General features: G+C 53.6%; 6 protein-coding genes across 6 annotated transcripts; 4 read left to right on the top strand and 2 right to left on the bottom strand.

The window, feature by feature from the left end:
• Positions 1–1,158: 1,158 nt before the first annotated feature.
• CCMA1212_007538 (uncharacterized protein) lies at positions 1,159–3,425 on the top strand (the record flags this gene model as incomplete). Its single annotated transcript, XM_073704705.1, has 8 exons — positions 1,159–1,466; positions 1,534–1,771; positions 1,836–1,898; positions 1,976–2,053; positions 2,118–2,529; positions 2,597–3,018; positions 3,082–3,220; positions 3,282–3,425. Exons 1-8 carry the CDS (start codon positions 1,259–1,261, stop codon positions 3,423–3,425), a joined length of 1,704 nt encoding a protein of 567 aa, XP_073556936.1. The 5' UTR covers positions 1,159–1,258.
• An 891-nt stretch (positions 3,426–4,316) lies between these two features.
• CCMA1212_007537 (Aldehyde dehydrogenase) lies at positions 4,317–6,177 on the top strand (the record flags this gene model as incomplete). The annotated part of the gene is made up of 6 exons (XM_073704704.1): positions 4,317–4,324; positions 4,409–4,549; positions 4,624–4,989; positions 5,052–5,445; positions 5,507–5,776; positions 5,842–6,177. 6 exons carry the CDS (start codon positions 4,317–4,319, stop codon positions 6,175–6,177), a joined length of 1,515 nt encoding a protein of 504 aa, XP_073556852.1.
• Positions 6,178–6,789: 612 nt separating this feature from the next.
• On the top strand, positions 6,790–8,721 carry CCMA1212_007536 (uncharacterized protein; the record flags this gene model as incomplete). The annotated part of the gene is made up of 5 exons (XM_073704703.1): positions 6,790–7,077; positions 7,180–7,563; positions 7,629–7,696; positions 7,754–8,255; positions 8,323–8,721. 5 exons carry the CDS (start codon positions 6,790–6,792, stop codon positions 8,719–8,721), a joined length of 1,641 nt encoding a protein of 546 aa, XP_073556853.1.
• A 144-nt stretch (positions 8,722–8,865) lies between these two features.
• Positions 8,866–9,937, bottom strand: CCMA1212_007535 (Glutathione S-transferase omega-like 2; the record flags this gene model as incomplete). The annotated part of the gene is made up of 2 exons (XM_073704702.1): positions 8,866–9,024; positions 9,080–9,937. The coding sequence occupies 2 exons, from the start codon at positions 9,935–9,937 to the stop codon at positions 8,866–8,868; spliced, it is 1,017 nt and encodes a 338-aa protein (XP_073556831.1).
• Positions 9,938–10,391: 454 nt separating this feature from the next.
• On the bottom strand, positions 10,392–12,236 carry CCMA1212_007534 (Iron transport multicopper oxidase FET3; the record flags this gene model as incomplete). The annotated part of the gene is made up of 1 exon (XM_073704701.1): positions 10,392–12,236. One exon carries the CDS (start codon positions 12,234–12,236, stop codon positions 10,392–10,394), a length of 1,845 nt encoding a protein of 614 aa, XP_073556832.1.
• Positions 12,237–13,183: 947 nt separating this feature from the next.
• Positions 13,184–14,287, top strand: CCMA1212_007533 (Plasma membrane iron permease; the record flags this gene model as incomplete). Its single annotated transcript, XM_073704700.1, has 1 exon — positions 13,184–14,287. One exon carries the CDS (start codon positions 13,184–13,186, stop codon positions 14,285–14,287), a length of 1,104 nt encoding a protein of 367 aa, XP_073556835.1.
• Between the last annotated feature and the right edge of the window lie 168 nt (positions 14,288–14,455).

Here is a 14,455-nt window from a genome sequence, read left to right as displayed (position 1 = left end):
TAGCCGGACCCTTTCACCGAGGATGCAGTGAAAACGTGGATATTTACAACGGCAGGACACCATTTCCCAAGGCAGGCCGGGCTCGGATGTCCAGTCCGGTGGAAGGCAGATGACTCGTCTCTCTCCCCTTCAGAGGGCAGACTTGGATTAGCGGCTGCTCCCGTATTCGATGCGTCCCCAGTTTGCTCCATATGTACGTGCGTGTGTATACTGCCGGTTAATATAGCCGGCCTTGTGGGAGAATCCCCGGCGGCGACAAGGCTTCCCCATTCGCGAAGTTGTGGGTTTGTGGGGTAATATTGCCGCAACTTGGAGGACTGCTATTCGCCTCGCCAGCTGAGGAGAAGGTTGAAGAATCGGTACTGTACTAGACTAGTAACCTTGATTCAATGCACTCCTGTGTGTCCAAGCTATTTCACCCCCTTCAAACGACTCAGCTGTTGTCCGCCTCATGATCGCCTTGGCCACAAGTGGTTGAAGCCTTCGGGAGAAGAGTTGTGTAAACGACGTCTTACATCTCGTGTAGTAGTTGCAACCACATGCATCATCCCACCTCCCAACCTTGCTCCTTCGCTATCATCGCAGACAAGGGGCGAGCATGACCAACAGTTTTGCCCTCGGGGTTAATCTGGGGAGAGCAAAAACGCGCCACACACGTCGCGGCGGCCACTAAAATCGGACCGTTAACAGGTTCATTCACAGTGTTCCTCTCGATCCTGGAGGACCAAAGAGAGCGCTGCACCCCTGCCAAACTTGGGGCCCCGGTACATACCCCAAAGCTTGGGGTTGGGGGGGCTTTCGGCTTGAGCCACTCGTGAGCTACGGAAGATTTCAAGGCGGCGGGCTATTCAGGCTAAATAGGACAGCAGAGCAAGCACTCCTTGCTGCGGCGCGCCGAGAAGTGACACTCTTGTGGACGAATATTATCCAAGTTTGCAGCATGTTGGAGATTGGGAATGCCCTTGCCGTCGGGCACATGGAGACAAGACGAAGACAAGGTGTGGTCTCTGGTCTCGTCTGGTCTCGGGACAAATCATTTATATAGTCGTAATTGGCCCTCCTCCTCCCCAGGGTCGCATTCCGGGATGTGACAGAGCTCGGTTGAGAGTCTGCCTTTTCTTCTCCTTCTTCCTCTTCTTCTTCCCTCATCTCCTGTCTCTTTGTCGTCTCTCATCCGTGTCACCCAGATTTCGTCTCCCATAGGGCGTGACAGAAGAGAAACAGACAGTCCCATCTCTATCTGCCTCACCTCCTCACAATGGGCGCGCACACCGACAGCGGCGCCGCCATCTATGATGCGGCGTTGCATCGTCGCCAGGCCCTCATGGGCGCCAGTGGAGCTCGCGCTCTGGTCAAGAACTTTCGCGTCTTCAGCCTGGCTGCCTTTGCCTGTATTGGCGGTGTCTTGTATGGTTATAACCAGGGCATGTTCTCTGGCGTTCTCGCCATGCCCTCTTTCAAGCAGCGTAAGTCTACACACTGGAATATAACAGGGGATGAAACGTCAGAGACGCGTCTAACAAGCGGCACCAGACATGGGAGAATACGATCCTTTCGACCCAAACGCCAGCCAGACCAAGAAGGGTTGGTTGACGGCCATTCTCGAGCTCGGTGCCTGGTTCGGTACTCTCTTCTCCGGGTTCATGGCCGAGACCATCTCTCGCAAATACGGAATCATCGTTGCCTGCTGCATCTTCATTATTGGCGTCGTCGTCCAGGCTTGTGCCATTGATGCTGGCCCTAATGCCATTCTTGGAGGTCGATTCGTCACGTATGTTCGCCAGAAAACGTACCACAACCAGGGACATTCTCGTGTGTACTAATCTCGATGATAGCGGTATGGGAGTCGGCAGCTTGTCCATGATTGTGCCCATCTACAACTCCGAAGTGGCCCCTCCGTAAGTCCTGGCCTTGCTTTTCCTCCTCAAGACAGGTTATGAAAGGAAATGAGCATACCAGCTAACACTGTGCCCAGTGAGGTTCGAGGTGCTCTCGTCGCCCTCCAGCAGTTCGCCATCTGCTTTGGTATCATGGTCTCCTTCTGGATTGACTAGTACGTTCTCCCAAACCACAACATCTGCTACCTCGATAACGCTTCTAACGTTCAAGCACTTCAGTGGCACCAACTACATCGGCGGCACCCAGCTCGGCGAGCAGAGCGAAGCTGCCTGGCTCGTGCCCGTCTGCCTCCAGATCGCGCCCTGCCTCTTCCTCCTGATCGGCATGCTCTTCATGCCCTTCTCGCCTCGTTGGCTCATCCACCACAACCGCGAAGACGAAGCCAAGCGCATCTTGTCGACCCTCCGCGGGCTGCCCATCGACCACGAGCTCGTGGAGCTGGAGTTCTTGGAGATTAAGGCTCAGTCTCTGTTCGAGAAGCGAAGCATCGCCGAGCAGTTCCCTCATCTCCGCGAGCAGACTGCCTGGAACAACTTCAAGCTTCAGTTTGTTGCCATCAAGTCTCTTTTCCAGAAGAAGAGCATGCTCAAGCGCTGTGCTATCGCTGGGATCACCATGTTCTTCCAGCAGGTATGAGCCATCCGGCCTTGGTGATCATGTGAAGGTTGTAAAACGGCAGGACTGACAACGCTCGCAGTGGACAGGAATCAACGCCGTGCTCTACTACGCCCCGACCATCTTCCAACAGCTCGGACAAACCGACAACACCGTTTCTCTGCTCGCCACCGGCGTCGTCGGCATCGTCATGTTCGTCGCCACCGCTCCCGCCGTGCTCTGGATCGACCGAATCGGACGCAAGCCGGTGCTCATCACTGGTGCCATCGGCATGGCCACGTGCCACATTATTATCGCCGTTCTATTCGCCAAGAACTCGGACAGCTGGCCGGAGCACAAGGCGGCTGGTTGGGCGGCTGTTGCCATGGTCTGGCTCTTCGTCGTCCACTTCGGCTACAGTTGGGGACCTTGTGCCTGGATCCTGATTGCTGAGATCTGGCCATTGAGCTCTCGACCCTATGGTGTTTCTCTGGGAGCTTCCAGCAACTGGATGAACAACTTCATGTAAGTCGACTCCCGACTTTGAATGGCGAAAAGTCAATTGCTAACGGTTTACCTTCCCAACAGCATCGGACAAGTGACACCCGACATGTTGCAAGGCATCACATACGGCACATATATTCTGTTCGGAATCATAACTTACCTTGGTGCCGCCTTTGTCTACTTCTTCGTCCCCGAGACCAAGCGTCTCACCCTGGAAGAGATGGTGAGCGAATACTCCATTCGAGCACTCCGTTGAACAAGCATGATGACTGACTGTAATACAGGACATCATCTTTGGCAGCGAGGGTGCCGCCCGTGCCGACTTTGAGCGTATGGAGGAGATCAACAACGAGATTGGTCTGACTGCAATGGTCTACCGGTCTTCTCCTGACGAGGTGGTGACTGTTGAGGCCGAGAAGGTCGCCTAAATACCCGAAATACCAGGGCGCTCCCTTCTATATCATCGGAGGACAAATATTGATAGTTAATGGCAGGTTGGCCGGAGTCGTCAAACGGAATCCCCTGTTTGGTGACCGATCTCGGCCCCGAAATATGAACATAATACTGAGAATGCATTGATGAGCTCGTATCGGTCCCTGGCCCAAATTTTTCTCGTAAACCAAGATCCTCTCGGTTGCCGCCCTTGACGCCCGGACAAACCAGGGACTTGGCTGGCCCATAAAACCACAGATCTTGCAGTTGATGAAAGCAGAGCGAACCATGATAGAAATTTAGCTCGGTCACACATTCTCTCGCGAAAGCTAAGCTCGGAACGGCTACTAATCCTCACATGGAACTCAAGCTCGATAGGGAGTTTAACTGTCTTTGGCAAGCTGCAAGAAGGAATCTCGACGAGATCCCGTCAGAGGCAGCGTCTTCCCCACCACTTCCGTCTTACCGTGAGGGGAAGACTCCACTCTCCACCTTGAAGACAGCTCTTATCAGCGATCTATAACTTGCAGATCCATAAAGCATGCTGGTGTCTAATAGTCGTAGGAAGTAGAGACGTAGTATACAAGACGAGATCTCTTTCATGAGGCGTTTGAACCGACTTTGGCATTCTAGCAATTATCTCAAACCTCGAGACCTGAGCAACCTTCAGTCGCGAGTAGGGGAGCTATAGGGCTGAATCTGCTATGCCGAATTGGATACTTGAGCATAATCACTAAGAACAAAGTTTCCAGTAGCTTTGGTTTGTCAGGTTCAAGTAACACGGGACCTGGAGATAGTTACAAAAAAAATGAAATGTAGGGTCCGGTTCCCCGCGGCGGGCGAACTGCATTGAGGGGCAAGACGTCAGATTAATACATCAATGTCTCATGCGCTTGTCCAAGTGATATATAAGAGGCAAGCCACCTACTTGATGCCCGGGGCTGCTGTTTTATTTCCCCTTTAAATCATCACATTACAGTCCTCCCTTGACATTCGACATGGCCGCTCCATTCAAGGTGTCTCTGCCCAACGGGCTCAACTACGAGCAGCCCACGGGATTGTTCATCGATAACGAATTTGTCCCCGCCGGCGGTGAGAAGTTCGCCGTCTACAATCCCACGTGAGGCAGTCCTCCAGATGAAATTTGAGACTTATGTGAACGGGCAAGTTCGTGCTTACAGTGTCTATGTATAGAAACAACGAGGAGATTGCTACTTTCCAAGGCGCATCGGAGCAAGACGTGGACAAAGCCGTAGCCGCTGCCCGCCGCGCGTTTGAAGGCGAATGGTCTGAGCTCGCCGCCGTTGACCGAGGAGCCTTGATCTATAAGCTTGCGGAACTGATCGACAGGGACCTGAAGCTGCTAGCAAGCATCGACTCTCTGGACAATGGCAAGTCCATCACCGACGCTACAGGGGATCTCACCGAGAGCTACAATGTCTTCCGATACTACGCCGGCGCTGCGGATAAGATTACGGGCAAGACGATCGAGACATCGCCGAAGAAGTTCGCCTATGTCTTGCAAGAGCCTCTCGGTGTCTGTGGCCAGATTATTCCTTGGTATGCTCTAAATCTCCATCTTTTTCTTCTTTTCTCCCCTGCCCTGCTGATCCAACTGCCAGGAACTATCCCTTCATGATGCTTGCGTGGAAGGTCGCCCCAGCCCTGGCTTGCGGAAATACCATCGTCCTCAAGCCTGCAGAGCAAACGCCTCTCTCAGCTTTATACTTTGGCAAGCTCATTGTCGAGGCTGGCTTCCCACCGGGAGTGGTCAACATCATTCCCGGTCTTGGATACATCTCCGGTAAGGCTCTTGCAAGCCACATGGACGTCGACAAGATTGCCTTTACTGGCAGCACCGTCACCGGACGATCCGTCATGAAGTCTGCCAGCAGCAATCTGAAGAACATCACCCTGGAATGCGGCGGCAAGAGCCCGAGCATCGTGTTTGAGGATGCGGATCTTGATCAGGCCGTCAAGTGGTGCCACAGCGGCATCATGGACAATATGGGTCAGGTAAGTGCCCCCCCAGCGGTTCATTCCATCAGGGAAATCCACTCTAATGCGCGTGTCTTAGGTGTGCTGCTCGACTTCTCGGATCTATGTGCAAGACACCATCTACGAAGACTTCCTCGCCAGGTTCACTCAGAAAACCAAGGACGCCGCAACAAAGATCGGCGACCCCTTCCACGAGGACACTTACCAAGGACCCCAAGTTTCCAAGGCGCAGTTTGACAAGGTCTTGGGCTACATCGAGGAGGGCAAGAAAGCCGGCGCTCGCGTCCTTCACGGCGGTGCGAAGCATGGCGACAAGGGCTTCTTTGTTCAGCCCACAGTCTTTGCCGATGTATGCAACTCTCCCCTCTCTCCCGCACAATCATTCTCTGCGACCCTTTCTAATCGCTATAATAGACCACCGAGGACATGAGCATCGTCAAGGAGGAGATTTTCGGCCCCGTCGTCGCAATCTCCAAGTTCACCACCGAAGCAGAGGTCATCGCCAAAGCAAACGACACCTCGTACGGCCTGGCCGCTGCGGTCTTTACAGAAAAGCTTGCAAAGGCGCACAAGGTCGCTCGCAAGCTGCAGGCCGGAATGGTGTTTGTCAACTCGTCCGGCGACTCGCACTTTGGCATTCCATTTGGCGGCTACAAGTCGTCAGGCATCGGGAGGGAGCTCGGACAGTATGCGCTGGACGCGTACACGCAGTCCAAGGCGGTACATGTGAATCTGGGGACAGAATTGTAGTGTAAATGTTGTGCAGATGCCAAAGGAAGCGAAAGTGTGTTGTTGCTTGGTATATAAGAACTGTTATTGTACAAGGATGTGACGAAATAGTTTGAAGAGTCCATTCATCATCCTTTGCCCGCTTCTACCCGTGATAAGAAACACCAGAAACTCAGTGAATCTGAGCTATCAACAAGGTCGCTAGAGCGAGTCGAACATGATAACCAGCACGTGATGGTCCCTCTAGTTACCCATATTACCCTTTCTGAGTAGCTCTTCGGAGAAGCTCCTATCAGTCTCACCTGCTGGCCCCGGATTCTTATCACACAAACCCCATCGCGATACCCCTCATTCTCCCTGGATGCTGAGGGGTAATAGCGGGTGAGATATGGTAATAGCGCGCCTGAGATTTCCTCTTTTGGCATGGGATTTCCCCAGATACAGAGGCGCCGGCTTCTCCCACACATCGAATTGGGGGCGTTCACAAGATCAACGCCTCTCGGCCGGTCACCGGAGTTGGTCCGAGCCGTTATAAGCCGGTCACTGTCGTCGCCTCTACATATCCTTCTTCACCACCTTCTTCTCAGGTTCAGCACTGCACCAAAACGACAAATCTTGGGACCAACAGTAGATATGGGTGACAACATCAAGCCAATTACTATTTGGCAAGACAAAGCTGCTTCCGCCGCAGCCCGGCGCGTTGCCAGTCTGGCCAAAGTCGAACCCAAGCTCGAGGGCATTCCCGATGTTCTACCCCTCAGTTCCCAGGAGCTGCCAAAGTCCGTCCTGACGCCTCGAGAAATCGAAATCACGGAGAAGTATTCCGTCACAGAGCTGCTTAAGATACTCCGTGAGAGGAAGATCTCAGTCGAGGAGGTGACACGAGCCTTTTTGCGCAGAGCAGCGCTGGCACAAGTTGCGGTATGTACAAGCGCTTGGTGCATCATCTGATTCAATGTCATGCATCTTCCACCAACTCCCCGTGCTTTATGCTCATGGTATATGAAGATACTGACAATATAGACCAACTGTCTCACCGAGCTCCTCTGGGATCAAGCCATCGCCCGTGCAAAGCAGCTTGATGCCCTACCAGAGCCCAAAGGTGCCTTTTTCGGCCTCCCCATCTCCACCAAGGAGCACCATGGCATGGTTGGCGAAAACGTCGTCACCTCTGCTTCATACGCCGCCTGGGTCGACAAGGAACACGGCTCAAATCTGCTCTACGACATTTTGTACAGTGAAGGATGCGTCTTTTTTGCCAGAACAACGCAGCCGCAAACGATTATGCACCTTGAGACGAGCAGTAATGTGTATGGCCGCACTGTAAACCCGTACAACCGCGACTTGACGCCCGGAGGAAGTTCTGGTGGAGAGTCTGCGCTGGTTGGCATGCGCGGCAGCCTACTGGTGAGTAATATGAAATCATAAGCATCTACCCTCATCGCTTGCAGCATAATACTAAGCCGCGCAAGGGTGTTGGCGGTGATATCGGAGGCAGCGTTCGGTGTCCATCGGCTCATGTCGGCATCTACGGCTTCAAGTAAGTCAAGCCAGTCTGTCTCTTTCGTCTTGTCAGTCCTGTTGACACGATTCAAAGACCAACTGCGAAGCGCATTTCCGTCTTCGGACAGAGAGCCAACATGGCCGGCAAGGAGACCATCCTCTCCACTCCAGGACCGATGACCGTCGAGCGCGATGCTCTTGAGCTTTTCATGAAGGTTGCCGTCGCCGCCGAGCCGTGGCGCATTGATCCATCCCTTACAGCCAAGGAATGGACACCGTACCATTTCACGAAGCCTCTCAAGATTGCTGTTCAGTGGTGGGACGGCATCGTCCAGCTTCATCCGCCCATGAGACGCGCATTAGAAGAGGTTGTGGCGGCATGTAAGAAGGCAGGGTTCGAGGTAGTTGACTGGAACTGCGAGTCTCTCGGCCATGATGAGGCCTGGGATATCATCTCTGGGCTCTATTGGCCCGACGGCGGCGAGGAAGTCATGAACTTGATGAACGAAACAGGAGAGCCCATCTTGCCTCTGACAAAGTTCATCATCGAAGAGCAGCCTAGCGTCAAGAAGATGACTGTGCAGGAACTCTGGGAGGTAAGCATCGCGCTGGTCTCGTTCAGTGCTCTAATTCCACACGAGATTCTCGCTAACTTCTATCAAGATCTGCGCTCGACGAGATGCGTACCGCGCAAAATACGCCAAAGCTTGGACAGACACCGCAGCCAACGGCGAGCGAGAGGTCGATGTCATACTGTGCCCGCCCTCCTTTGGCGCTGCCGCCCCTCACGAGCAGTCTCGTTACTGGGGGTACACTTCACAGTGGAATCTCTTGGACTACCCGGCTGTTGTCTTCCCCGTCACTACCGTCGATCCGGCCAAGGATATCAAGGACCCGAACTACGTGCCGAAGAACGAAAAGGACCGATTCGTGTATGAGATGTACAGCCCGGAGAAGTATGTCAACGCGCCAGTGAGCTTGCAGATTGTTGGACGGCGACAATATGACGAGAAAGTCCTGGCTGCGTTGGTGGAGATTGAGCGGGCTATGGGGAGGCCATGAGATTCATTGGCTTGACTTCCGATGCCTACGACACTGGGTGCGATAAGTGCTTCCTTGATAGATTATGGTTAGAAGTAGAGATAACGAGTGCTATTCCGTTCATGCTTAGCGTTTCCTCCGATTGCCTCACACTCCCGTCCCAGTTTAATGATATAGCTCGGTCTGTTTCTCGAGCACAGCCGGATGCCTCACAGATCCAGGCTTGATCTGCGTAAAGTCCAAGTTGACGCCTTCTTCCACATCAGGGAATGGCCCCATGGGAGTAATTGCGAGCGGATTAATCTTTGCATGGCTCTTTGTATACTGTCTCCAAGTTAGCTTCTAACTGCTCCTCGTCAAGTCTAGTGATCTGACTCACATTCTCTTTGATGTGCTTGAAATCCGTCGTCTCTTTGAACCCCTTGACGTTCCAGTAGAGATTCTTCAGCCATTCGTGAATGACAGGATAATTTGCGCGAATCGTCCCCAGATTGCATTTGAAGTGCTGCACGTAGACCACATCGAACCTGATGATGGTTGTGTACGCCCGGATGTCGAGTTCCGTGAGCTGCTTGCCCAGTATATACGGCCCTCCAGCGCGGTGGATGAGGCTCTCGAGATGGTTCAAGGCAGCGAAAACAATCACTACACCCTCGTCATATGCCTCCTGAGTTTCCGCAAATCCAGCCTTGTAGACACCCGAGTTGAGATCCCGCTGCATCCATTCTGTAATGACGTCGATTTCGCTTCTCAGCTGCGTCGGATAGAGATCAAGCTGTGACGCCGGTCCCTCTCGGGGCACTACATCATCAAAGGCAGTTGGTAGCCAGCGCAGCAGCTCTGCGCTTTCATTGTTCACGATGGTTCCCTCTTTCGTATCCCACAGCACTGGGACGCTGTATCTTCCCTTGTACTCGGGATCCGCCTTGAAGTAGACCTTGTGCAGGTAATCGGACGCAAACAGCTTGTCCACAGTCGCCCCGGGATATTCGTCGTTGGAAGCAGGAAATCGCCAGCCCGGCCATCCGCGATCATCGCCCTTTGGATAAGGCATCACGACCGACACATCAATGAGTGATTCCAAACCCCTGAGTGACCTGACAAGGAGGACTCGGTGGGCGAATGGACAGAAGAGGCCAACGTATAGGTGATAGCGACCAACTTCGGGGGGGAATTGGGTTCCTGATTGGATGACCCCATGCCAGGAGTCGTCGGAGCCTGCGTGTACGACGGCCATGATGCTGCTTGGTGGAACAATGGTGAATGGCTGAGATGTGCGTTATTATTCAGAGGAGAAGGTTTTCTCTAGAAGAGGCATCCGAAGGACAATACCCGGCCCCCGCATCCGATGGCAACTTGACGGGGCCACTCGCCGCACTACCATCGTCCTGCCGAAAAGAATGGAGACGTGGATTAGCAATGCGTTACTGCACGAAGAACAAGACGGGGGGATTCCCGAGAAGTTTGGTGGTGCGTCAATCCTCAATCTGACCCAGATATTTACAACTCTATGTAGCCTCACAAGAGGTTGTCAGCCCACCACTGCATCTTGCTCAAAGAAGTGCCATTAACATTGCAGACCATGTGCAATGAACGTCAAACTCCGTGTTTTTTTGTTATTCTTCCAACATCATACGGGTATCGACCAAATGTAACCATCCATGCCATCCATCATTCCTTCATATCCTCCATCACGCCTTTGTCGAGTGATTCACAGTCTCCTCGACCGCAACCTCGCCCTGCTCAGACTCCGCGACAACTTCATCCACCTCCTTCGCCTTGACATCCGCCAATCCGTATATCACAATGCTCACGATTCCGATAATAGCGGACAGAATCGAAAACACAAGCGCAACAATGCCTCTCGCCGTGAAGCCATCCGGGATCCAGCCCGGCTGCGCGTCCTGGCCCTTGAGGTCCAGGAAGTTGGTCGCGTCACCCGCAGCATTTCCCTTGGACGAAATTCCAGCCGCTTGGCAGACATCCAGGTGGTCCTGCGGGATCCGCATGCGCTCCTGCATCTGCTGCGGCGCCTCAATCAGAACCATGGCCAGGCCCGAAGCAAGATGCCAGTCAATGTGGCAATGGAAGATCCAAACGCCCGGGTTGTCCGCAACGAATCGCAACACAACGTATCCCTGCGGCGGCAACACAAACGTATCTCTCCGGGCAGGGATTTTGGGGAACGCCGTATGGTTGCTCGGGTCGTACGGCACGGGGTCGCCATTCAGGAAATCGTTAAAGTGCGGTCCGTACGGCGGTGCTCGATCAATGACCTGGAAGTTGTGCCCGTGGAGGTGGAACGGGTGCGAGCCGCCGTCGGCGTTGTTGACGACAATCTGGACGACGTCGTTGTGGTTGAGGACCATTGGGTGCGTGAACTCGCCGTAAATCTCGCTGTTGGCGAAGAGGTCCCCAGACGACATCGCCGTGTAGAGAGAGGGTACCTTAGGCTTAGTGTATGAGATGTTGTTCAGGAAGGCGTAGCTGAAGCCCGTGTTGAGGTTGTTCATGATGACTGTCACGTTAATCTCCATATCTGGCTCAGGGAGGAGCTCCATCTTGTCTGTGGGCACCAGGGCGATGTCGTCAAAGGGGACGAGCTCCGTGCTGTCTGTCACGTTGATGGTTGCCTGAGGATGAGCGGCGTCCTTGTTATATTCCAGCCAATTGGTGTTGTTCAGCTGAAGATTCTCTGGGATGCCATCGAGGAGGGTAGAGTCCGCGACCGTGACAATGGCATAGTTGATGTCCGTCTGGTTCTTCGTCGTCAGAAGAATCGAATATCGCTGAGCAACGGCAATGTATAGCGTGTCAGCCTCGGTAGGTTCAGTGTACACGCCGTCGATTTCCACAATCTTGAAGGTATGGCCCTCGATGTAGAAGTACTGCGCGACAAAGGCGCCAATGTTGACGAGCCGGAGGAGATATGTCTTGTTCGGCTCCACAGGAATGCTCGAGTTCATCGTATCGTTGAACAGGAAAGCGGAGGGGATGGGCTCTGCGCCCGTGGGATTGTACACCGACATGAAGTCCGTCGACAAGTCCTCCACCATCTCGTGATACCAGTCAGACATGGTGATGGTAAACTCCTCATCAAACTTGAACGGCGCATGTTCGTCGTGAACGATGAGTGCTTGGCGATAGCCATCCGGGTAGCAGTAGTCCGTGTGGCAGTGATACCAGTACGTCCCATTCTGGTTGACGGTGAAGTTGTAGGTCATGCTCGAGCCGGGCGGAACAGGGCATTGTGTGACCATGGAGGCGCCGTCCATGTAGTTTGTGTTGTTCTGGAACATGCCGTGCCAGTGGATGGAGCACGGCCGATCCCCCAGGCCGTTGTGCATGTTTACGACGAGCTGGTCGCCCTTGTCGACCTCGATGAGCGGCAGAGGCCATTGTCCGTTGATGCCCACGACTTTGCGCTCCGCCAGTCCGTCGGGGTTGGCCATTACCCAGGTGACGTTGAAGTCGTAGGTAACTGTCTTTGCCCGGCAGCCAAGCGCCGCCAGGGCCAGAAGCAGAAAGGACTTCATCTTTGGCACAGCGACGACACAGACGTGGCTTCTCTCCTCTGCCAGTCTTCAGACGAGTGTGGGTAAGTCAAGGTTGATATCTGTTTTGGCCGCGGCAAAAGGACTAAAGGGACTAGGACTGCCCTCTTTCGCGCGTGGTCGAGGGCCCATCCATGAGATAATCAGTCTACTATAGCACATGAAACGAAACAGCAAACGGATGGGGAACAGATCCGAAAGCAGCTAAATGATCCTCGCAGACCCGATGAAAATTTCTACAGCAAAAGGTTACCGATCATCGCAGCGCCGGATCCTCGCGACCTCGTCCAGAAAACGAACCAGGCCCCCGTTTGGCCTCACCGCGAGCCCCTCGAGGCGTTCGATAGCTCTGCCGAGTTTCCGTGAAGCGGCATCAGATAACTCTATGTGAGCCATTTTTGTCCTGATCAGATAATTTTTTTCCTCTTGTCTTTCGGATCAGATAACCCAAAATCTCCAAAATCTCCTCAGGGCCGTCGACGATGGTGGGCCACAAGTGCCGTCTTAGCCGAAGCGCCGCAGCTGGAGATGCATCAACAACATCTGACTGGACGATGCCGTTTATCTGATCATCTGATTTGGCTAAAGCCGTCAAGTCAGTCGAGCCGTGCTGAGCCATGTTCCACTTTGTGTGCCTTGAATCGGTCTTCAATCGATCCGTTGGAAAGTCAATTCGAGTTTTGATGACAGCATGGGTTGCGATTCCGGCCCATTTTCAGCTGGGGGGGGGGATGGAGTAAAATTTCCTCTTAGTAACTAACCTGTGCCGTTGCGGTCCTGACCATGTCTCAGTTCTACAACCATGTGTGGCTAATTGTACTTTAGGTTGCCCATCACCTCTCCCGAACGAAACTTACCCGTCTCATTCTACCTCTTTCCCTAGCAGTCGAGCAACATTCTGCCAGGAGGCGCCGGGTGCCGTTTACACCATGTCCAAGAACGTCTTCGCCGTTCAGGTCTTCTTCATCGTCTTCAGGGAGTGTTTGGAAGCGGTCATCATCATCTCCGTCCTCTTATCCTTCCTCAAGCAATGTCTTGGAGGGCCAGGCCAAGACCAGGCCATCTATAAGCGCCTCGTCAGGCAAGTATGGCTTGGATCCCTGGCAGGCATCGTCATCTGCCTCATCATTGGCGGTGCCTTCATTGGAGTGTTTTACGGCCTGGGAAAAGACATCTGGTCAAAGTCTGAAGACCTCTGGGAGGGCATTTTCTACCTCGTCGCCACCATCATCATCTCCTTCATGGGGCTTGCGCTGCTGCGAATCAACAAGATGAAGGACAAGTGGCGCGTCAAGATTGCTCAGGCTTTGGCTGAAAAGTCAGCTCAGTCTACCAAGTCGACCACCTGGCTCGGCGACTGGTCTCGGAGGCACGTCATGTTCCTGCTCCCATTCATCACGACGCTGCGTGAAGGTGTCGAAGCGGTCGTCTTCGTCGGCGGCGTCTCTCTCAGCTTGCCGGCCACGGCTTTCCCCCTGCCCGTCATCTGCGGCATCATCGCCGGTCTCGCCGTCGGCTTCTTCATCTACCGCGGCGGCAACATGATGTCCATCCAGATCTTCCTCATCGCCTCTACCAGCGTCCTGTATCTGATTGCCGCCGGCATGTTCTCCAAGTCTGTCTGGAGCTTGCAATACCACACCTTTGCTCAACGTGTAGGAGGCGACGTTGCTGAAGAGGGCGATGGCCCCGGCTCATACGACATTACCGAGACCGTCTGGCATGTCAACTGCTGCAATCCCGAAACCGACAACGGCTGGGACGTCTTCAACTCGATTCTTGGCTGGCAAAACACGGCCACGTACGGTTCCGTCATCTCGTACAACGTTTACTGGGTATTCTTGGTCTTGACTGTCTCTTGCCTCATGTACGAAGAGAAGACGGGATCTCTGCCTCTGAAGAATCAGTTCTTGAGCTTCATGTCCAGGATTCCAGGGCTTGGTGGATGGGTTAGGAAGAAGCGTGCGAAACAGGACATCAACGAGCATGAAGTCTTGCGACAGGTGCAGGCGGCTGGGCTGCTCAGAGAGTAGGTCCGCAGGGAGAAGAACAAGGGGTGCAAAAGCAGGCGATTGGAAGGTCACGATGTGTCACGATGGAAGTCTGTAATGAAGATGAAGATATCCGAAATGAGGGCAGCGTTTAGCTTGGACTAAGTTCATGTGACGAAGTTTCACGATTTCAAGTATGTGCAACCTCAC

Source organism: Trichoderma ghanense, assembly GCF_004382785.1.
Source record: "Trichoderma ghanense strain CCMA-1212 chromosome Unknown scaffold_9, whole genome shotgun sequence".
NCBI lineage: Eukaryota > Fungi > Ascomycota > Sordariomycetes > Hypocreales > Hypocreaceae > Trichoderma > Trichoderma ghanense.
Note: the sequence above shows the minus strand (reverse complement) of the source record. Positions and strands in the feature narration are given on the sequence as shown.